Genomic DNA, 26,598 nt, shown 5'->3' on the forward strand with positions numbered 1-26,598 from the left:
TGTATTTTTATACAACACTTATAAACACTTGAGCAATTATAATCCACGCTGCTATTATATACCACTAAATGCGCCTGCACAAGGAATATTTATTTATTTAATATTTATTGCATACAACAAACATAACTAAAGCGAAAACAAAAAGAAATAAAAATTTAAACGTACAACATGCAAAAGCGACCTTATCGCTTCCACTGATCACTTCCAGGCAACCTGTTATAAAAATAGTACAAATGGCTAGAAATAAAAATGAAAAATATGGTATTTATTTAATTTATTTCAACCCTTTCTATAGTCACTTTGGAGAATACTTTTAAAAACTTTCTTGACGCAGCCAATTTTTTTTCGACGATATTACTCGACTTTTTACATACATTTATTATTATCTTTTATATTTATTGTTGATTGTTGATTATTCTATTTTGGATTCATCCATTCGAGTTTCAATGTAACAAAAATATTTTGTGTTCAGTATATAAATAAATTATCTTCTTACACGAGAAGTTTAGTAAGTAGGTCATACCGTTCCTATAGTCTGATCGTGACCACATTGGATGTAAATCTGCCAAAACGTCGAATATAAGAGGTATAATTGAAGTATTACAGGATACGGTTATAGAACATCGAGGCTGTCTGTATATGGACGTTCGTTCGTATAGTTCGCATACTGATGTGATATAGCAATAGTTTTTGAAATTATTTTGTATTATACTTAATTTATATTCGATTTAAGAAATAGATTTTTATTTAATTGTAAACTTTAGAACTAATAAAAGATATATAGATAATAGAAATATACGGCTGAAGAAGTTAGTTTTTTGAAATGAGAATTAGTTGATTCGAAAAAATCTCTTTGCGCCCGATAGTACATTTCTTAAGATTACAATACATACACAACGAGCCACGGAGAAGGAGCAGTGACGAATGAGGAACTACATATATTGTTTATTCTTGTATCATTTCTCTTTACAATTTTTCTATAGTGCTTACAGTTTTTTAAACATACTTTTATAACATGGGCATTGACATTGGGATTGAGATATGCAAAATTGGACTTTTTTTACGATAAAAATTTCAATACGAAAAATCTGTTCAATAGGGTATTATAATAATATATAAGTCTCGACTTAAATTATAAAAAGCATTCATTTACACTTCTTACAAATTGTATTGAACTTACATATATGTGTACCAACTTACAAACATCATTGAATACAATATTCTATAAGCAGTTTATTAAAAAATAACAATGATGGCTCTATAATCACTAGTTTATATACATATGTATGTATAATGTATATACATGTCATGATGCACCTGCAGAATGGCGTCTAGTCCAGAAACGTAACCGTAAACCCGTAGATTACAAGACACATTCAACTCCATACAAGGATAATTCCAACTTCCAAAGCACAGACAAATGGAATATATGTAAAAAATCGTAATGAACACAAACACGGCCGATACTGCAACGCTTCGAACGCTCTATGTTTAACGCGATTACCGAGTCTAAATTGGATCCGAGAACGTTTATATCCTACGATAAAAAACGTTAATTTCTAAGTTGTTTTTAATACATGAACAGGATTATTTGATGTTAATATATTTTATTCAATTTATGGTTTTTAGTTATAATGTTTAATTTTATTTATTTAGAAAATATATTTTTTACTTTTATATGAAAATGACTATTTTACGTCGTAATCTACACGATTACGCATCGATTAATCAGACTGTTTACTTAATTTAAAGGCAAGGCATTTATGCCGGGCATTATGTTTAAAGCGCTAGAAAAATCGTATATATGTATGTTCTAAACTAAATACATATATTTAAATATGTATACAGATCATAATAACACGAAATATTGCGTAGATAATCACGACAATCGACCACGTTAAGACGTAGCCAAAAATAATTTAGCGTAAAATTGAAAGGCCGCAATTTCCTAGGATTATAGTATCTATGGATTTACTTTATTTTATATAGTGTTAGAAACTAGCCCTAGCCTCTAATACGGTACTACGTCATAGGATACCATAATTAATTATATCATTAATAAAATCACATTATTATTACATATTATAAATATATACAATTATTATTGTAATTAATTGATCAATAATTTGTACAACTTTAGTTAATATTATTTTATATTGAATAACATTTAATACTGGCATTATTTCTATTTCTTATTTTAAAAGTGATTGAGGAAAACAATTGGATGATTGGGAAGCATTGTAAAAATATAGAGAGAGATTGAAACATCATTGTAAAACATAATTTTATTTGGCCATCCCGAACTACTGAAATTACAATAGCATTCAAATTTGTTTGTTAAGTTTTTTCTATTTTTATTTATTGTTTTTTCAATCTTTATTTTCAGACATTTCAATACACAAAATATAGTTTAACGATTCGATATTTTTTTTGATAATGCATCTCACCCAAATCGCTGTTTCAATAATGATGCTGCGTGACATAATATAAAAGTATTATATCATTCAAGTTAGTTATAAAAAATACATTAAATATTATAGTTTTCATATGAATTAGGGCAGAGGCAACAGGCTACGTTTTTGAAATAATAAGAATAGTAAAAAAAAAGAGGACAATATGGTACACGTCAGGTGCACAGCGTATCGGGAGATGGAGTCGGACCTCTACGTATTTACGACACCAGAAAGGCAGAATTATTGCCACCTAACCTAGCGCATTAGACGAGTTATCTAGAGGAGCGAACACAAAACCACTTTTTGCTTTACTCGGTATTACATAGTGAATGTGGTCAAAGACTCGCTTCGTATTGCAGTTTTTGTCCACCGTGGGACGGAATACTTGGTTTAAAAATAAATACTATAGATATTGTAACAAGATTTCTTCTTTAACAATACAATTATTTTAGTTTAACTATTATTAACATTGTAATACGTATTGTATTATTTTATATTAGAACTGAAAAATATTAATATTTCTCCTCGGAAGTTTAAGTTAGAATTTTTTTTAATTTATCAGGGCCTAGTTTCTAATGTATTCTTAATCACCATATCGTAAGCATTCTTAACATTCCTTTAAATATAGTTATTTAGATAACATTCCTACACGTACAATAGCAAGACATTTACAAATATCCCAAAAAATACGTCTATATATTCATCCTCTATTCGTTGCTTAGTCAATGGTCCGATCGTGATGAACATTTGGTTATTTGTTTTGTATAGCTGGGAATAATCTAGAGCCAAATAAATATTTTTTCTTTGTATATTTGTCGTACAACATAAATAAACGCGGGCGAAGCCGAGACAACTAGTAAAATATAAAAACCTCTCTCGATAACAAATATGAATTTCATGTGAATCCAATAACGGGACAATAAATAAAATCCTGAAATTATACCGTTATGACCTAAACACAATCTCCTTGAACTTAAAATATCAACTACTATGAATTTCATAAGTCGAAAACATATTGTTATTCTATGTCTACCTCATTATACAGAAATAACATTCATAATGGAATTGTTTATATTATTATATACAAAAAAGCGACAGCGCTTTTTTCGTCCGTGTTTATTCTAATGTTATAGACATGTGAGAACTGCTCGAAGGCTCAGTGGACAGAAGATCCACGTGGGATCTTAATCGAAAGTTATGAAATGAAATCCAAACAAGTATATACACTAAATGTTCATGTGGTTCATCTAGTGCAACACTTTTCCACCAATCAGCAGTTAAGCAAAGTGATGGAATAAACTCCAAAAATATACTTAAGGGTAGGGGGATATTAATGGTCAGTTAATTTTTGTGACAAGGAAACTAACAACTATCAATCTAATAACAATCGATGAATCGGAAATATTAAAACATTAAATGTGTTCTTGTTTATGTCTTTAATATTTTTTGCTGATAAACTAATATATAATAGAAAAGGATTATACGATATATATATAGAATCCACTTTAATAGTACGTAAATTGCTACAAACAAAAAGTTTACTTTGAAATACAGAAGATATTTGTTAGATTTATTTGATCATAATAATTGTAAAAATAATATACAACATCTTTAATAGAGTTATATTGAATAACATGCAATTCTATTAAAATTCAAACTAATATAAATATTTTGAAAACAGAAGTTATGCTAAACCGTCGCCGACCGCTGATAAGCGTTAACAATTTAAACATGTAACATATTGTTAGGACAAAATGAATTTTTAAAGGGTCCATGAAAGTCAATGCGTGTCAACAAGAGATCACAATTCTGCGATTCAAATATTAAACGATGACGCAGTGTTCTCTTTTAATATTAATGTTGAATATAAAATAGTTGAAATTTATCAACATCTTATCTCCTTGGACGGTGGATATCTCTCAGGGTTGCTATAGAAATAAAATAGATTTTTCGACGTTGTATAAACAAAAAATAGCGACTTAAGGTTTAGTCTTAGGAGTTGTTTTACACGTTCAAATGAATAAAATATAATATATAATATACTTAAGTCAATCTTTTAATGTAACAAATTTTCCATAAATTAAATTCTTTATATCCATTATTGGATGACCATACACATTCTAGACAATAATATAATTCGAAATTTGTAAAGCAGATACAATGAAGGCCCTGTTACAATTTAGTCAAATGAGAATCGAATAATGATCTAACTAACTAATGATCACGTGACGGAAGTAAAATGAACTTAATAATGATCAGTTGTAGGAGAATTTGAAAGGTATACGGAAATATTGACCTAGATCGAATAATATGTGCCAAGCTGACCACAATCGGTAAGCAGAGTCACCTGTTCCGTAAATATTTATACAAAATAAAATTAAATGAGAGAGGCGAGAGATAAATATCGGATCTGATCAATAAACAAACTGAAACATGAAGATTGCAGTTTAAATTGCATTCAGAATATTCAAGTTACCGATTTCATATTTATTTCCACATTATATTGTGCCATTACTATAAAAACAGCCGTAAAACAGAACATCAACTTAAATCCACCTGAATGACTCTGGAATGGGTCATTTCGGTACAAAATAGTGTTCTCGTCTTTTTTCGCGCGTACGTGATGGGTCAACCAAGGCATGTTCAATTTTTTTGCAATTAATTTGGGGTCGTAGATACATTGTTCTCGATTACTGTCGGTTACTTTATTAACAACTTATAATGAACGTTCGGAGAAACAACTATAAATATCAAGCTGCAAAAAGTACTTATTCTGTCTTTGTTGTTTTCTTGAATAACTAGAGCCTGGAGGCTGTACGCATTATTTTAAAAAGGATTAAAATTAAAATATCTATTGCAAAGTTGTTATTGATAAAAATACTCCTATGGTTGTTATTCGGCATTAATATCTAGAACCAGTTTATTTGAATACCTGACTTATCAAATGTGATCTATGCATTACATAACAATATACCTCCTTACCTTGTTTAGGATACATATCATCTATTGAATTTTATTTTCATATGCTCTCTTTACAGATAATTCAAAAGTGTCATTCATTCAAGTTTTTATATTTACATATTATATAAAAATAAAATCAGTGCCTCCAATATCCTAATTAAAGCCACATGTCAGCATCAAGAAAAACACTTGTAATTGAAACAGATTGACATTATATAAATTGTAAATGACGAATTGATCATACCGTTCTTTCGGTAAAAGCGTGTATGTATTGGGCCATATTGATTCTGATTGGTATAAGTGGTTTTTTGTTTAAGTAATGATTTAGAAGAGGACATCTTCAAAGTTAATGTGAAACCTTCTGGAATCGAGCCAATATTGGCATGTCATAATTTTCGAATTTCGAATTCATTGAAATTAAATAGTGACTGCGATCTTAATGATACAGTAATGTATAAAAATTTCCTTCGAATATTTTTCCTTGTAGAAAAAAAATAAACTAGTTAATGATTCCATTAGAAAAAAATATACATAAAATTGAAATTTTAGATAAAAGTTAATAATTACTGGATTACTGAATTACCGTGGGAATTAAAACTATAACTTCATGTAGCGAGCAATTATTAACCATTACACATTTTTCAGATCAATTACGAATAAGACACCTGACAGTTAATGATTAAATAAATCACGACAACGTGAACGAAATTCTTTAAATCAAGTTTGATTAAACAAAACGAATTTGTTTTGTGATAAGACGTAGTTATTATTTCCATTTACCGGTTTCTGAACATATGCATACTTGCAATTATTCAATGGGATTTGACGATTTTTTATCTATATTTTAATAATATTTAAGTTTCTGTATCTCGTCTATCTGTAAATAGGCCTTACTTATAAACGTAACGGCAATGAACATATGAGGGTTAGCCAAAAGGTAATAATAAAAATTAATCGAATATTTCTAATTAGAAATTATTTCAAATATTCCCCATTTTTAAATTGGTCCAAGCAGTTTAAGCTGGGCAGAATATGTACAGATAGAGCATAGTGAAGGACGACCGTTCCAATTGCCACGTCACGTCCAAAATGTATACGACGTCAAAAATCTAGTATTAGTAGACCGAAGACTTCATCAGACAATTAGAGATCTCATATAGATAGTTGCATTCAAACGAACATTACACGAACAAACTGTGACCATATCTTTTTGATCCTAACACTAAACAACAGTCAATGATTTGAGGATGACCGTTCTCAACGAAACTAAAAAGAATTATAATAGCAAAGTTGGCGCAAAAGGTTGTGGTGATATAGTGACATCCTGGACGAAAAAGCAACTACTACATGTTCTTACTACTCTGACAAACAACATAAAAGAACATGAAAGGAAACCATAAAGAAAACATATTTGAACACCCACCCACTATTTGATTTGGCTTGTGATAGTTCCATGTTTATTTTAGGAATCTAGTAGTAATAACTAGATATTTTTTGTTTATATCTAGATATAATATTTGAAAGCACACTAGAAGACTGTTTTAGAGTAGAGCCCTCGCCTGTTACCACCCTTTAGTAATAATTAGTATGTAGTGTAAATGGTAAATAAGCAAAGACTGAGAATAAACAGTGATAATTATACAGCTCGAAGGACTTACAGCATACAAGCGAGAACTACTATAGATTTTTTTCTAGTTAGCCAAAATACTTCTATTTTTCCAAAAGTAATCCGTACGCTAGAGCTAAGAGTGGACGTATAATAACTTATAAGGTAGCTATTATTCGAAATTATAACTTAAAAGCGTTGTTTTACTTCGATCATTATCATTAGTAAGGGTAGGTATCTTTTTAATTTATACACCTAAATAATATTTATAGCCTATATTATTTATCACAGGATTTATGTCGCCTACTTTATCGTAAAGGATATTCATATTATATACTTCACGTGTAGGATATGCGTGATGTAGATAAAATAGGTATGTATTTTTATACTACAAATGTTGTAAGTCTAATCTTTGCGATTATCTTCGCTGCGTGAATGAAAAAGTATGCCATACGTAATATTCACAACTTGCAGATAACTGTTCTGAAACTACTTAAGACATTTTACGAAACAAATAATAATAGTAGATTAAAATGAGGCCATCGGCTGTTTCAAATAAAAAGTATTATATTATTTTAATCAGAGGAAGAAACATTTGGATACAACTGTCACTAATACGAGTTGTGATAGCTTATATGTAATTATTACATGTTAAAAATTCTAATACCGGTTAATAGCTTGATGGTCTCTTTTAGCAGAACCGTTAATATAACTTGATGTGATATGTCAAACCGTAGCCTTGAAACATAAAAATCTCAGTCCGAACTACTTAAACTTACTTTTAAGATATTTTAGTCTCTTAGTTCCATAGATAAGTATAAAGTTTTGTTTTTCTGAACGTACGATAGATATGCAATCCTTAAAATTGAAATACGAAACGAAGAATGAACTACAGTTATTCACAAAATATATTTTTTTGCATCATCTATCTTGATGACGTATTTATCCATACATCTATTTAATAATTTGTCTTCAATATTTACTTACGGCTTGAAAGTTTTACGCAAGATAATGTTAATAGGTACAAATGCATGTTTTGCCCAATAAAAATATTAAACTGAAAAATAAAGCTGACACGATAGTTTACGCTTTCTGCTTAGGAAAGTGAAATGGTGAATAGAATGAGGTAACGTGGGCGCCGAAGCCACTAAGCTAGTGCCGGACATCTAGCTCCACTCACTTTCGTTAAGGCTTAGGTAACCATTATACATATTCTCATATTTCCTCTAGAAACTTAATACTTCATTTAATATAAAATTAAATAAATTAATAGATCAAATTCCAATATTCCAAATTTTCTTAATAGATCAAATTCCAATTTGAAATTATCAATTCTTTAATTTAAAAATTATATTGTATTATTTTTAAAAAGCAAAGATTTACACTAAATATTTCAGATTAGATAAATTACATGAACACCGTATGAGTAAATAATACTGATCATTTATTTGTAGATGATAATCATTTGGAATGATAGAAAATTATATTAAGTTAAAAGTCCTTTAATGAGTTGAAACATATTTGATGTCACTAGTACATTAATTAAAACAACATAATATATATGAACAATCATAGGTTACTAAAATATTGAAATGGTCATAATAAGAGTTTAGTGGATATTATTGAATCTCCACTTAAAATCACACTTGGATTTGAATAAATTAATAATACACATATGAATTACCAAGCTTATTATACATATTATATATTATAAAATATTATTTTTATTTTATACATGGAAGGCAAATGTAATTGTATGATCAGTCTATTATATTTAATATAATATACTCTGAGTAAAAAATCATCGCTGTCCATTGACTAACTTAAGTATTTTCATAAGAAATCATCATCCATGTATTATAAGACACTGTGCTGGCAAAGTGTCCAATATACTAGCTCACACGTCTAATTGTGCAATAAACATGATATGGGTTGTTAACCATACCACCAAGTAAATAATAATAGTGGGTGGTCCTACTCATCATATACTCTACCACCAAGCAGCACTACTTTCTATTGTTGTGTTTCAGTTTGAAGAGTGAGTGTAACTATGGGCACAAGAGATATAAGAACATGGTTGGTGGCTCTTTGAAGATGTAAAGAGTTTATAAAAGTGCCAATGTCTGTGGGCATATGGGCGTAGTGGTGACCACTTCCATCAGATGGTGACCATCTGAGTGCCTTTTTCATAAAATATATATATATTCATTATGGATTTGTGTTTTATTATTGTATTTAAATTTGTTTGTCTTCATTCCTTCTGCAATTTGAATAGGCTATGTTTATAAAGTTGATGATCAACTTGCAAATTAATCTACCACCAAGAAGTCATAAATTATTTTTTTAAACAGTTGAATAGAAAATCAATAACTTGCATGTCGAAAACATTATTGGTATTTGCAACAACACTTAAGCTTAAGCTTATAAACCTAAATACCGGCTCCTTTAAATAAAAACTGTATATTTTAAAATAATAATTAGGTTAATAGCTGCAGAGTAAATTATAGTCTATTTTTATTAAACAGACATGAATGTTTTTGTAATAAAAATTAAACCATATACATGTACATTACATTACATTAATTATTCATATTTAGTAAAATGAGAATATCTTGTTTTCTTGATCCTTTTGATTTTAATTTAAATGTAATTAAGCAATAAATTGAACAAAATTAATATATAATTTGTGCTTATAAAATTCAATTCCATGAATGTAGGTTCCTTGATAGCTAATGTTGAATTTAGAAACACACATTCGCAACTGAATACCATATTTTAATGTTTACTATCTTTATATAAAAATGAAGGAAAACATACCTTTAAAACGGAGGGCTCACTGAAGTAAAGCAGTCACTCTCATTACTTTTACTTTCTGATAGGACAGCTTGCTATGATATAAAATATTTAGCACCGATTCTACGAGTGACCACGATTACTGCAACAGCAATTACGAATGCAACGATAGTAACACCAGCAAAATTATTCTCGGAATACACTAAATTAACAATTTGTTTTATATTATACGATACTACTTCACTTATAGCCGAATTGGTAACTAATTCATTACCGCAACAAGAATGCATCACAAATAATGACGTAACATTGGATTCTAATAAAAATAATATAAATTATTTATTTAAATATTTTGTTTATAGAATTAGCTAATAATTAAATTACAATTTTGACCTAAATAATTTATTATCGGCATGTAAACACCTGAGAATGACAAAATGAAACTTTGACAGAGCGTAGCCATGTTGCTAGAGTTTAATTATACAAAATATAAGGTATGGTTCAAAGATTAAAGATATTGAGTTAATAAGTAATTAATAGTATGTATATATTAATCTCCCTTAATTTCACGTAGTAATTATTTTAATTTATTATCACATTTCTTAGACTAAACATGGACGAATATAAATAACGGTTCAATGAAAGCTTTTTTTCTTTTCCCTTGCATATTTCGTTATACATTTTAATATTCTTAATACATTAGGACTCTTGAAGGGAAATATCTTTTCGAGTGTGACATACACGACATAACTTGGCAATGATGACATACTATTTTAACTAAATGATTTTAAATAAAAATATATTAAAAAAATACATATATCACAAAAGTCCCTAAAGATTTAAGAGTTATCCGAAAATTTTAAGACTCTTTATTGCTTCAAAGGAAAATTTCAATAGGAACACTGAAAATAATAGACGCTTCTACAATGTTACATCGGTCAGACGGATTAGACACGAATAACAGGCAGTAACTGTTACAAATATCGATTACAAAAAATCATTATTAAAGATCATTAAGTTATTGATATGAACTGGGTCCTTTTGAAAAAAAAAAACCGACCTTCCCATAGAAAACTGCTCGATCACGTGATCGATTTCGTATGGAAGGTCTGAATTTTTTTTTTCACTTTTCGACTTGTTTCTTTGGGAAAGTTGTTTAATTTCATAGTAGAGGAAGTACAAAAATAACCCTGTAATATTAAATAGGTACTTATTATGAATATTGACCAACCGTCGCATATCTACCCAATGTTTTATATGTCTAGTGTAATAAAGAATATCACACCCACACCATCTCGTCAGTTACAAGTATTTTAAATCGTTGTTTTTGAACTAGTAGATATTTTCTGTTTCCCATCACTAGCCCGTCTATCAAAAAGATCAAGCTAACTTGTACAGGGTATAATATAGCCGATTGTGGCTACACGGTACACGGTATGAAACATATAATCAGTGTTGCAGAACCATCGATAGCCTGTGATTTGATTGCTTTTTTAACAAGCAATATGGTATAATTCTTAAACTTGAAAGGATATTTTAATGCTTTTTCTTAAATAAAAGAAAAAAATAATGACAGCAGCAACAGTGTTGCAAACATTGGTTCACTTAACCAGTATTACATTTATATCATAAATAGTGTATCAATAACATTGTTTGCTTGAACAACATTTATTGATTATTTTATTCTTTATTGGCGCAAATTTAATTAGACTTATTTAAATATAGTGTCGTAACTTGGCCAGTACGTCATTTAGTAAAATTAATTATCTTTAAGAATATAAAACCATCGAAACTATCGATAGTGTCTGGTTAAAATGAATGGTTTTTGCGAAATATCGATAGCATTGACATGTGACGATAATATCGGTACTTTTGCTTACACGTTAACTCTCGTCGATTGTCTCTCGATATTGAACCATCAATATTCAACACATTTGATAATGCAATATTTTATTTGTAATGCGATGTACACGTCGCTATGCGCATTTGACTGACATGCACAATGTGTCGTGCGACTCTCTAATAGTTGGGATATTTCACATTCCAGTTCATTTAGATGAATAATAACGAAAACCATTTAATTCTTAATTTTAATGTATTCACAAGATATTTCGCAAATAAAAATCACATTAATATAAGTAGAAAAAAGAACAATCATTACACAAGATATATTTGTTCACAAATAAGAAAAAAAAAAAAAAAAAATTTGGCCCATTGCAATGGCATTGTGAATATTTCAAACAATACTTAATTATTAAATGCTTTATAATTAGGAATATACTTGATTCATCATGATCAGATTCATGAATAAAATATAATACTAACCATCACTATTAATATATATTTTTAATGTTTACATAGTCAAAATTTCTGTGATGATTTTAAAGGCTTATACTACATATTTAATATGTTATTTTAAAATTAACAATAAAATCTAGCATTATATTGGAGTCATTAGGAAACAGTCAGTATTTTAGTGTCAAATAAGATTTAAAATTTATTATTACCATAACTTTTACTAAGTATATACAACAAATTATGTTCATTGATATACATATATTAATAATCATAATTTGTTGATTCATAAAATATATTAATGTTTAATGATACAGAACTGAATCAATTATAACATTCACCATCAATAAGTTATTTACTTTAAAATTATTCTTAGCCCAGCTGAATAAATCTATATTCATTAAAGTGTACAATTTTTGCATGAAACATTCTCTTCTGTAACATTTAACTTTATTATTGTTTTGCATCTAGTGAAAAAAGAAACATATGCATTCTGCATTGATTCTTGTAAGAATAATTAATAATAGAAATAAAATTCACAGGCTAATTTTATTCAGTTACATACATATACATTGACATTAATTTATAAAATGCTTATTTTTTTGCAATTGCAAAAACATTACAATTTTAATTAAAAAAAATCTAAATAATAAAATTATGTAATAATGTATACCAGAATCATATCTCACAGCAAACTATGGATATATTAAGAAAATTTGAATTAATTTCTATAATTTAAGCAGTACAGTTGTTAATAAAATTTATATTATTCCATCAAAGAATATGATCAAATTTCACTTATAGCTTTGGAAATATGAAAACATTACTTTGTTTATTTAAACAGTATTTTATCAAATAAGAGTTGGAATATGTGAAAACATTATCATGCATGTCAAATGGTAGTCCTTTAGTATGTCTGGATAAAACCAGCCAAAGATAGTGAAGGCCAATTGATACAGTTGTGTTAAATTCATACATCAGACATTGTCAAAAATTACCCATTGCCTCATGATAAACTGGAAAATGATTTTTGAATAAATAATTCCAATAAAAATAAAATTTACTTATGTTAAAGTCTTATTTGAGGTACTATCTTAATTGCAGAACTTGTAATAGGTTTCTTTGGGCTTAGCTTATTTGGTGACTGCATGACAACATCAACTGCTCGTTTCAATATTTGGTGTTCACTTTTTTTATACTCTTCAGTTATTTGTGACAAGTCCAAATCTGCATCAATCATCAGAACCTGTAGAGATAAATTAAATAATTCTTAAAATAATAGTATTATATAATTTGCGTTACTTGCAAAAAAAAGTTAATAAAGATAATAATCTTCATCTCTAAGACAAACTTGTGGTACAATGTTATGGTAAAATTTAGTTCAGTTGAAAATGACATTTTTATTATGATAAATATAGGTTGATAATTAATTATATTTGAGAAATATATTTTAATTTAATTTAAATTCTTACTTAATTTATTTTCAATTCTTCACCTATAGATGCCATCCATTTAACATGAGTTTGATTTGGATGATATTCTATACATAAATTTAATTGACTAAGTAGTAGTTGGTTATCTTCGCATATTTTGATTTGCAATTTTTTGTAAATTTATTAATGAAATTATGAACAAAATAAATAAAATAATATTGATAAATATGTACAATTTATTACTTGTACATACAACAACTATCTTCATTTTTTGTAGTTAAATTTAGATAAATAGGTAAGTTTAGGTTCGATCTTCATATTTACAATAAAAAATGCAGACACAAAATATATTATTCAATTTAACTTCAATGAAAACATCTGTTATGTATTGATAATTATGTGTTTTGCATTCTATATTATTTATTGGAATTAAATAATGTACCGACAACTTATTTTACTTTTGTCTATGTATCATCACTTGGTTTATTTGCAAGAATAAAGACTTTCTATAATGTAACTGTAAAAAAATACATACTGGTGCTGGACACTCAGCAAATGTTCTATTTACAAGCCAGTCTTCGTGTAATTTATGTAATTCCTCTATATAGGATAATGGCACACACTGTTCTTCAGATCTGGCCCGTTTCTTTATTCTGTCATGAACTACTTGTGGTGTTGTCTTAAGGTAAACTGTAAATAAATTTATTGATATATTGAGAGTGAATTCACCATATTGCAATAAACATAATATTCCATTAAAAAATGGTAAACCATAATGTACCTGATTATTTTCTTATTCATTACCAAAGCTTATTTAACAAATTAATGTGACTAATGTGACTTTTAATGCAACCTTAGATTATCAAAAGACAGATAAAATGATAAGATAATTATTATTGACATATAAAGTTGTTAATTATTACACATACAACCAGAATTTGCATTCTTTTTTGCTGTTTCAATAAAATGTTATTAGGGCTCTTTTGTTTTATTATCTGAAATTGCAATCAAATCAATGAACAACTGATGACCCCCTATGTTCAGGACCATATAGAAAAGTGACTGTTTCAAGTACTCACCAATAAGATCTACATCAATAGGTATCTCCCGATGAATAAATCTGAACCACTCGTCAAGCACAGCAAACTGAGCAGGATGAAGAGTACCATTCCTCATCATATGTTCTACAAAACAATATCTAGCACTATATAATGATCTCTCCATTAGTTTCACTGGGGTAGAAGTAGGACGACGATGCATGTCCAGCATAGTCATAGTAACATACGACTGGAAGGTCATTGCCCACTTTGCAGGATCTTTATACATCAAGTCCTAAAACACATTAAAAATAGGAAATTAAAAATCAAAATATGCTTTATTCAAGTAGGCTCATAAAAGCACTTTTGAATCGTCATATTACAGTGTTGATATAAATTTAAAGCCACCACTGGTTCGGAAAGTAGATTCTACCGAGAAGAACCAGCAAGAAACTGAGTAATTACTCTTTTCTATTATTTTAATTACAGAGTATGTCAATAAAGAACAATTAAATTTATATATATCCTGCCTAAAAATCAATAAATATACGCTTTTTTATCTATAATATAATTTTTGTATAGAGTAATATACCTAATTTATCAATGTTTTTTGACATGAGCTTAGATTAATATATAATAGGCCACGTCAAAAATAAGAGGTGGCTTATTATAGAAACAAATACCGTGCCCCAGGAAAGGTGTATAAAATTTGCGAAATCGAAAACTATAAGTGTTATTCTTATTAGTCTACTTTTCTTGCTCGTGTCCATACAATGATTTCCGTTTCTTTCGAAAAGTGTAACTGTTTATTAATCTGTATTAAGAGGCTGTTTCATATTTTAATCATTAACTTTAACATACCAACAAATTCCACCCTTTTAGATTGCGCCATTCTTCAACAGGTTCAGTGAGTAGCGTTATATCTTCAAATTGTTGAAAATGCTCCAAAAATGTTGTTTTCCCGCTTCCAATATTACCCTCCACAAGAACAGTAAAAGGTTTTAAATTGGAAGCGCTCATTTTGCCTAAAAGTCTATCAACTGGAATTAAATAAAATAATGTTAATAAGCCAGCGTACACGCTTCGATAATTTCCCGCCTAAAACTAAATTGACAAAATAATAGCGTTCAATTCAAAAATAACCTGTCAAAAATATAAGTAAACACACCAACCTTTAAAACAGAAATTAAGAATCTTGCGTCTTATCATTTTAAGTGTACATTGTACAATCTACTTGTAGGTAATTAAAAATATTATGTTCATTTATATAATTATATGATATTTAATAAGCTGCTTATTATAATACAACAAATAAGCAATAAAGTTTTATCCTAATATTCATTATTTACCGACAAACCGGAGAAAGAAATTAGTCTATAGAATCCAGGTTAAAAAATATTACACAGATAAATAATCAGTTTAGGTATTTGAGGATAAAAACTATATTGTTTATTTATTCAGTGATCATAAAAACAAAAACATTAATAAAAATAAATACGCTTTCTTGCCATAAATTAAATTAAATTTGAAACCTTTTTCATTCCTACTAAAACGCTGTCAGTCATTTTGGGGACGTCATATTAGTGAAAACAAGTCATGTAGCGTATGTATATGACGGGCACTCATTCAACGTTAACAGATATAAATATTTGTTGTTTGAAGAAAATTATGAATTACAATCGCTATCGTTGGTGTGTATTGTCTAGTTGTACAAATGCTAGCCTTATTAAAATCTAACAATACTTTGCCATTTTTTTCTGTATAAGTATAAATAAAGTTGATAGATATGTACAGTGAGAGTAAGAAAACCTTCGTCAGTTTTCAAATTTGTTCCTTTATAATATAAATACTCTATCAAGTCGTAAACTCTTAATACCTTTAGAATATAAAGCACTAAACAGACAACTGCATATAAAATTAAACTAACATAGAGTGATAACTTGGTTCAAAATAGTGTAACATCTTTGGACTACGTCTAGTGTCATATCAACATAAAAACTTTTTTTGTCCTAATTAACGATAGAACCAAAGCAGCTGTCATAGAACTTTTGTAGGGTTTTAGAGGAACTCTCGCCTTGTTGGATCAGCGACAGCGACTACAAGCTGTGATTGATACGAATGGTGGATATACTCGTTTTTAATGAAATAAATGAGATTTGCTTAGATTAATAAATTTTACCATAATTACTATTTATTTTTACTATTTTATTTAGTACTTCCGTACTGCGGTATCACCCGTGTTCCCGTTTTTATGTTTTCCCGGGATAAAAAGTGTCCAGTATGTTATTCCAGTACATATTCTATCTGTGTGCAAAATTTTATCCAAATCCTTTCAGTAATTTTTATGTGAAAGAGTAACTAACATCCATCCATACCTCAGAGAAATCAGCCAGATCCATACACATAAACTTTCGCGTTTATAATATTAGTAGGAAGTAGGATTACTACTATGCACCCCCTTTTATAAGAGACAAGACAATGTCCTAATCTCCTATGTTACACGACCATTCACGAAGGGCTATGAGGTTCGTGAAAAGTTGATAATTATCATACCGACGGACGGCTTCTTAATATTATTATAATTTTTAAACGCTATTATACTCTTTGCTAGGTGCCACTTATAACTACATTATGACGCAATATGTCATACTCAATCGGTAAAGCAGGTTATCGCTCATACCGAACACACGAAAATAGATCTTAAGGTGACGAACCTTTTCTTACCCCAACTGTACCTAATAATTACCTATATAGTATAGCTGTTTACACTGAACTGAAAGTTTTTGCCTAAATGACGTCACACCATTGCAGCTCATGGCTTAGGTCACGTGATTATAGATTAAAAATTAGGACTTTTAATTTTAATATAATGAAACAAATTATGCTTTTATGATTAAAATCAGAATATTTAAGTATTTTCTAAGTACATTTTAATTTTTATCAAGTTTCATAATTTATTATTCACTACCCTATTTATCAAGTGCTGGAGGATGAAGCATAGCAGACAGACCCTTTTGTGACAGATGGTATTCTGCGAGGTTAATGTGCAGTGTCGTGGAGAAGGCCCGAACTATGCCAGTAAAAAGAAAAGGGGTATTTAGCAGCTGTAGATTATATATAACAGAAACGAAAGTGTACTTATAAGCTCTTTGATAATTGTCACCTAATCTTAATACATAATGGCACGCAGTACAAATTTATTTCAAATATTTGGTAATATTACTTTTTTTGGTCTCTTTATTCATATTCGGTAACTCTCGTTGTATTTTGACTAAAGGTTTTCATCAATCCGGTATTTTCATCTAGTGCAGCAATCCTGTGACACTAGGTGTGACGCGATATTGGTAGGTGGACAGAAAAAGGAGTCACTTGATCGTAAGTGGTTACACTGGGCCACAGACCCTTCAAACCAGAATACAACAATACAATGCTGTTTAGTCGTAAAATACACGATAAACAGGTGGTACTAACCAGATGTACTTGCACAAACCCTTACCAACAAGAAAATGGTAAAATACAAAATATCGTGTAATTTCAATAGTTCGGGATGGCAAAATAAAATTATGTTGTACCATGATGTTTCAATCTCTCTCTATATTTTTACAATGCCCCAATCATCCAATTGTTTTCTTTATGACAGCTCAATCACTTTTAAAATAAGAAATAGTGTTACATGCCAGTATTAAATGTTATAAAATAATATCAACTAAAGTTGTACAAATTATTGATCAATTAATTACATTAATAATTGTAATATGTAATAATAATAATAATGTGACATTATTAAATATATCCTATGACGTAGCACCGTATTGGAGGCTAGGGCTAGTCTCGTAACAATCGACTTTATTCGCACACGATTGTGTGACGGTAGGAATAGAACAAACTGACTCAATATAAACATGCATATTTATAGGGTTACATTAAAATTTTTGAAGAACTGAGTATTTTTTAATTCCAAGAAAATTCAATAAGCAATTTTAATGGAAAATAATATTGATAAGAAAAATAATTATTACCTTTCAGATGTTAGACAATGATTTATATAAATAATAAATTTCTAACTGAAATAAAGTTTTCCTAAGAAATAAAACTTTGAAAATGGTTTGATAAAATCGCTAAATCAAATTAATTATTTTTATTAAGATTTATTGTGTACAAACTGTCAGATTGTACAATTGGGTACAAAAATACTAATTCAAAATTAAACAGGATAAATTGCGGGAATTAAAACAAAATATTTCCGATCGTTTGAAATCAATGGAAACTTGGCAGTCCGATCGTCGAGCGTAGCAATTTTTTTAATTTCAGTTTTTGGACGTAAATAACGAGAAAAATTGAGATGTGTTGATAACAATACTTATATTAATTTATTTAGAGTATAGCATTATGGCGGTAAAATCAATGTAACCAATCAATGTAAACCACGAAATCCATTGACAATTCTAGTATCTTGTCTGTGATATTTCGGCAAAAAGTAATTGACGTGTTTGTTTCTCATATCATTTTTCACTGAGTTTTGCTCACGATTAAACGCTAAGATCTCAATTATTACAGATTTTTTTAAATTCTAATTCTAAGTCGCTAAACTATTATTAAAAATGCTGTGTTCACGGTTGTTTGGTAAGTTTAAAAACATATAATAAGTGTGAAATTTCACTTCATAGTAATTAATTGTTGTTTTACCGGTGCTTAAAATAATGAATATCTGCTAATTTCAGGTGTGATATTATTGATAACTGGCTCATATGCCTTGTACGACTCATCATCAGATGTTGTAGAATTGACACCAGGTAATTTTGAAAGACTAGTTATAAATTCAGACGAGGTTTGGATTGTTGAATTTTTTGCTCCATGGTGCGGACACTGTAAAAATCTTGTTCCTGAATATAAGAAAGCTGCTCGAGCATTAAAGGTAACATTAAACACATACGCATACGAAGTTATATATATTAATAATCACATTTAATTCATATAAATTTATATATTTATAGGGAATAGCAAAAGTAGGAGCTGTAGATGCCGACCAATACAAAGATCTGGGTCAAAAGTATGGAGTTACAGGTTTTCCAACAATCAAGATTTTCACTGGAAGCAAACATACTCCTTACCAGGGACAAAGAACTGCTGAAGCATTTGTTGATGCCGCACTTAAGTCTGCAAAGGAAAAGGCGTATGACAATCTTGGAAAGAAAGCCAGCAGTTCTTCTGACAAGGTAAACTTTATTAAAAAACTCAGTAACATATTATTAAAAGCTTATAAATCAAGATAGGTTATTAGAAATATTCAAAGTTTTGTTTTACTTTTTCCTTTATGATTTTTTTATAACAATTTTTTATATTAATTAATGTGTTGAAAGAATCTATTTAGCTTATTAATAATGTAAGACTAAATTTAATATTTCTTTAATTAGCGAAAAATTAAGAATAAAGTATATGGTCATAATATACCTTGGCGACACATTGAAAAAATGAACCAAAATAAGCAAATTGTTGCACCATTCATAACTAAACCTGTAAGCAATCTCAGATTTAATGCTTTACAAGAACAATTATTTCATGGAAGGATATCTAATGAAATTAAACCAAACATTTTAAGTACATAAAACTTTAAAAAAAATTACAAATCACTGATGAAAAATTAAAATTGATTCCTTTAAGATTTAAAATATGTGTGTTATTTGTAAAATATAAATTGTTAATGACTTATTTCTTACTTAATCAAAGCACAATTGGACTGAGTTGAGCAGAAATTTACCAAAGCCTTTAACAATTTTCTATCATTGTCGCCCACAGCATCATTCGTGTTTTAGGGATTGGTTGTTAAGTGTGTGGCATGAAAAATAGCCTATATCCTTGGAATTAAACCTTGCTTCATACAAAATTTCATCAAAATCAATTTTCTTTGTTTGACAAAGTTACTTTTGGATTTGTAATATTACATATTTTTACTTTAAATATCATATTTTCATCATAAAGATATGTAAATTAAACAATCATCTTCAAGCTATTATGTATATATATTAAAAGGATAAAATTAATGATACAACTATTTATAAATTACTGAAATATTGCAACAAATAATACTTGTTTGCTTGACAAATGAATAGCTCTTATAACTTTTTGTTCAGATTGTCAATAAAATGTGTATGTTTTTACATGACTCAATATTCTACATGACTTTAACAATATAAATTTTAAATAATGTAAACTATCAAAGCCTCAAAAAATTAAAGTACAAATCTAAATTGTATTAATTAATATAACCATCACATTTGATTTATAATAACAGTAAGCATAACCTGGTCTAGTTAAAATGTGTTTCAACAATGTGAAGATGACTTTATTTTATTACACATAAAATAAAATCATAAACACTAGATAGGAGTTCTGTGCAAATCTCTCTTGAGTACCATCCACTCATCACAGTAGTATTTTTGTGTTCTCATTTCAAGGGTGAGTGACCCAGTGTAACTACAAGCACAAGAGACGTAACAACTTCGTTCCCAAGGTTAGTGGCGCATTCAGAGCCGTCTCAAGCTATGCTGGGGCCCTTTGGCACACCTGAATTTGTGGCCCTTTTGCTAGATATTTTTTGGTTTAATTTGGTAAATTGTTGGTTCTTCGGCCCTCTCAGGATGGGGGCCATGGGCACGTGCCCAATGTGCCCTATGGTAAAGATGGTAATGGGCGCATTGGTGGTGTAAGGAATGGTTAAAATTTCATTTCCTCTGTCCATTGGAGGTGATGACCATACATTTTGTAAATTTTCAATAAAAAGCTACAAAATGGCAATATTTATTCAATCTTAATTATAATCTTTATAAGAAAAACTTTCTGTGTTACATAGCTTAATATTAAATACAGTTTAAATTCAAAAGTAATGTCGCCCACGAAGTGCCCACACCTACGCCTGATAATAAAGTGATATTTTCGAGAGAGTTCTCGTAGCAATAGCAATAGGACACGTCAGTTTGACCTCCAGTGTGCCATAGTTGATAGTCGTCCTATAATTTTATATATGTTTACACTTATAATTTATTCTTTTTTTATTTCTTAGTCTTCATTATTTCCTTTCAAAATCGTTACTTTTGTTATATTGCGATAAATATATCACAAGAATGATGTTGGATATATTTAAATATGTAAATACGCAGAAAGCTATTTTGGACAACTAATGAACAATAAGAACAATACCTTTGTTTATTTTATTGACCTTTATTCCAAATACAATGAACGAGTGCATTACTTTTAAATGACTCACAATAAATTTAAATTTCGTTAGCAGACTCTAAATTTAGAAAAACGCGCGATTTTCGAAGTACTCTTCCACCGTGTTTAATGTAATTATCCGTTTTTCTACCATATTTTGAGTATCATCTTACTGATCTTATCAAGGTCGATTATAGTTTATACTATACAAACAATAACCGACCTTAAATTGTAGTTAGCATATTTGAATATAATTTAAATTGAGGTCACTTACATACTCAGCACCAGCATAGGTTGTCCAGAGAATCTTACCTAAAGATTACAGATTCAAAACCCTGATAAGCACCACTGATATTTCATGTGGCTAATATGTTTTTATTTATTTGTCTCGAGATCAGCAATGGAGGAAAACATCGCAAGGAAACCTGCGTTTGTTGGATTTTTCTAAATTTTCGCATATTTTTATCCAGTCCCAAACTTCAAGAAGACACGGGCTTTTACCCAGCAGGACATTTACGTTATTTTATCTTTTAATTACATTTTAAAAGACTAACTTATTGTTTCAGTCTGACGTGATCACACTCACAGACAGCAACTTCAAAGAGCTAGTGTTGGACAGCGATGAAATGTGGCTAGTTGAGTTCTATGCTCCATGGTGCGGTCACTGCAAAAACCTCGAACCACACTGGGCTAAAGCGGCCACGGAACTTAAGGGCAAGGTAAATAAATCAAGTATTGACTTATAAGAAATAAATATATTTTAATTAAGTAATCATTTTTCTATGTAACATAAACCAACCTTAAATATATGTAGTTCCAGTCATAAAATATAATTTTATTATTCATTCTGTCATGAACTCCATGTACGGTTTGGTTTTCGTAAACTGTTTCGATTCCATCGAGGGAATTAACTACACTTAAATTTACTTTCGTTTCATATATATAATAAGCAGAATTTAACAAATAAAAGCAAATATAAAAAAAAGAAATATAGAAATATATGACTCAGTGGACTTGCACAAGAGTAGCGGTAAATTGTCCTAATCTACAAATATTATTGCACAAAATTAGGTACAAATATATAAATGCACCAATTTTCTAACATGTACTAAAATTTTAGAATCTAGAAAATAATAAAACATGTTTTATAGCTTATATTATCGATCTATACATAAAATAGTTTAGTATTACAAAATTTCGTTTACGACTTTTTTCTAAGCCAACTTGTTCATGTTAGAATCTAAATATAATTTAAAACAAAAATCTACAATGTTATTTTGTACAGGTATTTCCTACAATAGAATAAATAAGTTTTGTCAATATTTTTTATTTCCATGTTTCGTGCTAAAAAATCAAATTAAATAATTATAAAGATAAATCACAATGAAACTAATTAAACAATTGTAAAGATTTTATTTGTGTTTTTATACATACCAGCTTTAAATTTATAAAACTATGTTTCTTTTTTCAATAGATTGCTAGTTAAGTTACTTAAAAAAAATTACAAAGTATGTTTATATTTTGTATTCTTTAAAGTAAGGTAACAATAAGATATATATACATATATTGATAATTTTATGTTCACGCATTGTGAATTAAACCAATTGGTGACACCAAGCTCAAATGAAGTTCAATAAAAGTTTTACATTAAAATTACGCTCTCTATTATATTTATAGCCTTCGTGTGAATATTAATTTATCTATAGAAATGGTTTATTTATTATTACGCAATAGTTTTTTTCGTGACACATCTATATATTGATTTTTTCAACTAGGTCAAATTAGGTGCACTTGATGCGACAGTTCACACAGTTATGGCATCTCGCTACCAAGTTCAAGGATACCCAACCATTAAGCTGTTCACCTCAGGCAAGAAGACAAGTGACTCTGTAGAAGATTACAACGGAGGAAGGACTTCCAGCGACATTGTGACCTGGGCTATGGAAAAATTGGCTGAGAATGTTCCTGCACCAGAAATTATTCAGGTAAATATCTGATTGAGTGAATCTTCTTATAGAGATCACTTGATATGTTAATGCTAAGAGTATTCGCAAAGGTTGTAATTCTAACTATAGTATGTTTTACAATCAAAATAAATGTACTTTTGATTTTCCAAAATATGTTTTTGTCTTTAAGAATTTAAGTTGTCCTATTAACGGACAATTTTAAATAAGAAGTAAAGAACTAACATTAATGTTCTATATAAAATAAAAATATTTTTAATAATACAATTTCAACAAATACAAAAATATATGTTGATATTTTCTGACTTTGTCTGTGCTATCAATTACAGGTGGTAAACTCGGATACTATGAAGGCGTGCAGCGAGAAGCCTCTCTGCGTGGTGTCCGTGTTGCCGCACATCTTGGACTGCGACGCCGCGTGCCGCAACGGATACCTGACAGTGCTCGCGCGACTCGGGGACAAGTACAAGGCCAAGATGTGGGGGTGAGTGCTTCTTGCTAGCCCTGATATAGTAGAACGCCACTGATAGGATCAAGAGTTCAGGGGCTTGTCAGTGTAGGATTCAGTAGTCCCACCGCCGAACAGCAATTGTCTATTTATAAACTTATTTATGAAAAGCTGCATATTATTATAAAGGTTATCTCATTCACAAGGTTAATATTATATATTAACTTTGTGAATGAGCGAGTGTGAATGATAGAAAACGAGTGAAATTATATATAATTGTAGTCCAAATTTTTCCTTGAATTATTAAAAATTATGTACTACAACATTATTTATAAATATTTTTACTACTACAGATGGGTTTGGGCTGAAGCTGGTGCTCAAACAGCATTAGAGGAGGCTCTCGAACTCGGCGGCTTCGGCTACCCAGCGATGGCAGTTGTTAATGCTAAGAAACTCAAGTTTTCAACACTACGAGGTTCCTTCTCTGAGTTGGGAATTAATGAATTCCTTAGGTAATAAAATTCGAACTTTAATGTTCTTACAGTATATAATTTTGTGTTAGTTTATTTTGTGGTAGTTTATTGAAGCTTATATAACGCATAAAAAAAATGATAAATTTCCACCAAAATGTAACTTTTTGAAACTGTGTAAGTCTTCATAAAGTCACCAAAGATAAAACGACATTGTCTTAATATAATTGAAGAGAACTTAGGAAATTATACTAATATAATATAATTATAATTACATAATGCGTATATCCATTTTAATTTTACTTAAAAAAGTTTCGATAACTATTTCCCTGATGTAGAGCCACAGATCTCACCTTAATTTAATCATCAATAATAAAATTGTTTATTTGTCTTTTCTACTGTTGTTAGAATAAGTTACTCAAGAACTATGTGTTGACACATAAACTTTACCAATTTATTTACAAATTTTGTCTTCTGAGGAGATCCAGCCAAATGTAATATTTTAGTACTAAAAAGAAACATTTTAAAATAAAATCACTTTATATTACAGGGACCTCTCCTTCGGCCGTGGTCAAACTGCTCCAGTGAAAGGTGCAGAGATGCCTAAGATTCTTACAACAGACCCTTGGGATGGCAAAGACGGAGAACTGCCCCAAGAGGAGGATATTGATCTCTCAGATGTTGACCTGGAGAAGGATGAACTATAAGTGCAATAAAGTGGACAGAGTGAAATCAAGTGTTTCAAATGAAAAAAAAAACTTGTTTATAATTACTCTTAGTAAGTTACACTCCTTAAATATGTTGTGTGAGTAAAGCTAGTTTTTATATAATGTGAAGTAATTATTAAAATTTTGTACACATAAATGGATTGAAATGTATTACCAAAACTTTAAATTCCAATGATATGCTGTTTCTGTTTTAGATTGTGATAAATTTCTAACAAATGTACACAACAATACTATCATCACATTCCCCAGTTCATATCTGTGGTATGCCATTATAGTTGATAATCTCACACTAATTATATGACTATGTGAAATATTTTTATGCATTTTTTACTAGTTTAAGACTGCCGTTGTAAGCTGATATAAGATTGAAAATCAGTTTTTTAGTTATTTTGTTTAAATATTACTGTCAGATAGATTACACATCTGATATTTTAAATGGCAGTTTATATACATTTAACACTTTATTAATTTATATGTTATACAATACATTATAAATCTGGTTACATATCTTCCACATTAATTAAATTTTAAGTATTTAATGTGGCCAGAATATTTTAAGAAAATAAATTGCTAATGATATATACTCTTTTATTCTTTAATTTCCTTTAAACATTTACAAGTCCTGCAATATTAGCTTTAATATCTGGCTAAGCCAAAATCAATTTTAAGAGATCACCATCTTTCAGAAGCTGAAATAAAAAAGGATTTTTGTAGCCTTTACAGCATAACTTGGTCCTTTAAAAATAAATAATTTAGGTTGAAAAATAGTCATTTATATTTAAAAAATTAATTGTACTGATAGTGTCCTAGCAATTTACCTAATTTATTCCAAATATAATATACAGTCCATTGTTTATTAGCTGTCAGTATGCTATTTGTGGCCCAACCTAAATAAATTCAGAATTTCAAATACCACGTTCCTAAGCTAAAAAGGTTATTATATTTTGAAATTGTTACATAATTCTCAGTAGCAGCCCAGAATTTATACATTCACACGCATCAGAACTCCCTGTTGACTCGCCTTGGCTTATGGGAGGACATCTGGAAAAAATATCTCCTGCAATAAATTTACCTTACCTTCATTCAAAGTCACAAATTCAATCAGGACATCATAGAAGTTAAAATTATTACAATTTTCTACGAGGTTGAGTAAAGTAAACATATATATTCAAATAATTATTTTGAGCCTTTATTACTG

General features: G+C 29.2%; 3 protein-coding genes across 3 annotated transcripts in view; 1 reads left to right on the plus strand and 2 right to left on the minus strand.

Moving 5' to 3' along the window:
• Positions 1-10,114, minus strand: part of LOC125067523 (solute carrier organic anion transporter family member 74D-like) — a 57,010-nt gene extending 46,896 nt beyond the window's left edge. Inside the window, exon 1 of the mRNA XM_047676199.1 lies at positions 9,838-10,114. The gene's annotated coding sequence lies outside the window, so the exon portion shown is untranslated. The remainder of the gene's footprint in view (positions 1-9,837) is intronic.
• Positions 10,115-12,010: 1,896 nt separating this feature from the next.
• Positions 12,011-15,925, minus strand: LOC125064620 (deoxynucleoside kinase). Its single transcript, XM_047671771.1, has 5 exons — positions 15,751-15,925; positions 15,440-15,618; positions 14,621-14,873; positions 14,077-14,231; positions 12,011-13,354 (listed from the first exon to the last, which is right to left on the minus strand). Exons 1-5 carry the CDS (start codon positions 15,785-15,787, stop codon positions 13,178-13,180), a joined length of 801 nt encoding a protein of 266 aa, XP_047527727.1. The 5' UTR covers positions 15,788-15,925; the 3' UTR covers positions 12,011-13,177.
• A 3,115-nt stretch (positions 15,926-19,040) lies between these two features.
• LOC125066633 (protein disulfide-isomerase A6 homolog) lies at positions 19,041-25,461 on the plus strand. The gene is made up of 8 exons (XM_047674831.1): positions 19,041-19,201; positions 19,300-19,493; positions 19,573-19,794; positions 22,357-22,509; positions 23,566-23,775; positions 24,084-24,238; positions 24,556-24,714; positions 25,223-25,461. Exons 1-8 carry the CDS (start codon positions 19,180-19,182, stop codon positions 25,377-25,379), a joined length of 1,272 nt encoding a protein of 423 aa, XP_047530787.1. The 5' UTR covers positions 19,041-19,179; the 3' UTR covers positions 25,380-25,461.
• The last annotated feature ends 1,137 nt before the right edge of the window (positions 25,462-26,598 follow it).

Source organism: Vanessa atalanta, chromosome 1, assembly GCF_905147765.1.
Source record: "Vanessa atalanta chromosome 1, ilVanAtal1.2, whole genome shotgun sequence".
In the NCBI taxonomy this organism is placed as follows: Eukaryota; Metazoa; Arthropoda; class Insecta; order Lepidoptera; family Nymphalidae; genus Vanessa; species Vanessa atalanta.

Excerpts from the sequence above, each read along its gene's own strand:
- LOC125064620 (XM_047671771.1), bottom strand. The coding sequence starts at position 15,787 with ATGATAAGACGCAAGATTCTTAATTTCTGTTTTAAAG. Across the intron at positions 14,232-14,620 it reads TATTGATGTAGATCTTATTG|TTTACCTTAAGACAACACCA; the intron begins GTGAGTACTTGA and ends ATTTATTTACAG. Across the intron at positions 13,355-14,076 it reads TTGCTGAGTGTCCAGCACCA|GTTCTGATGATTGATGCAGA; the intron begins GTATGTATTTTT and ends TTATCTCTACAG.
- LOC125066633 (XM_047674831.1), top strand. The coding sequence starts at position 19,180 with ATGCTGTGTTCACGGTTGTTTG. Across the intron at positions 19,202-19,299 it reads GCTGTGTTCACGGTTGTTTG|GTGTGATATTATTGATAACT; the intron begins GTAAGTTTAAAA and ends TGCTAATTTCAG. Across the intron at positions 23,776-24,083 it reads CTGCACCAGAAATTATTCAG|GTGGTAAACTCGGATACTAT; the intron begins GTAAATATCTGA and ends TATCAATTACAG.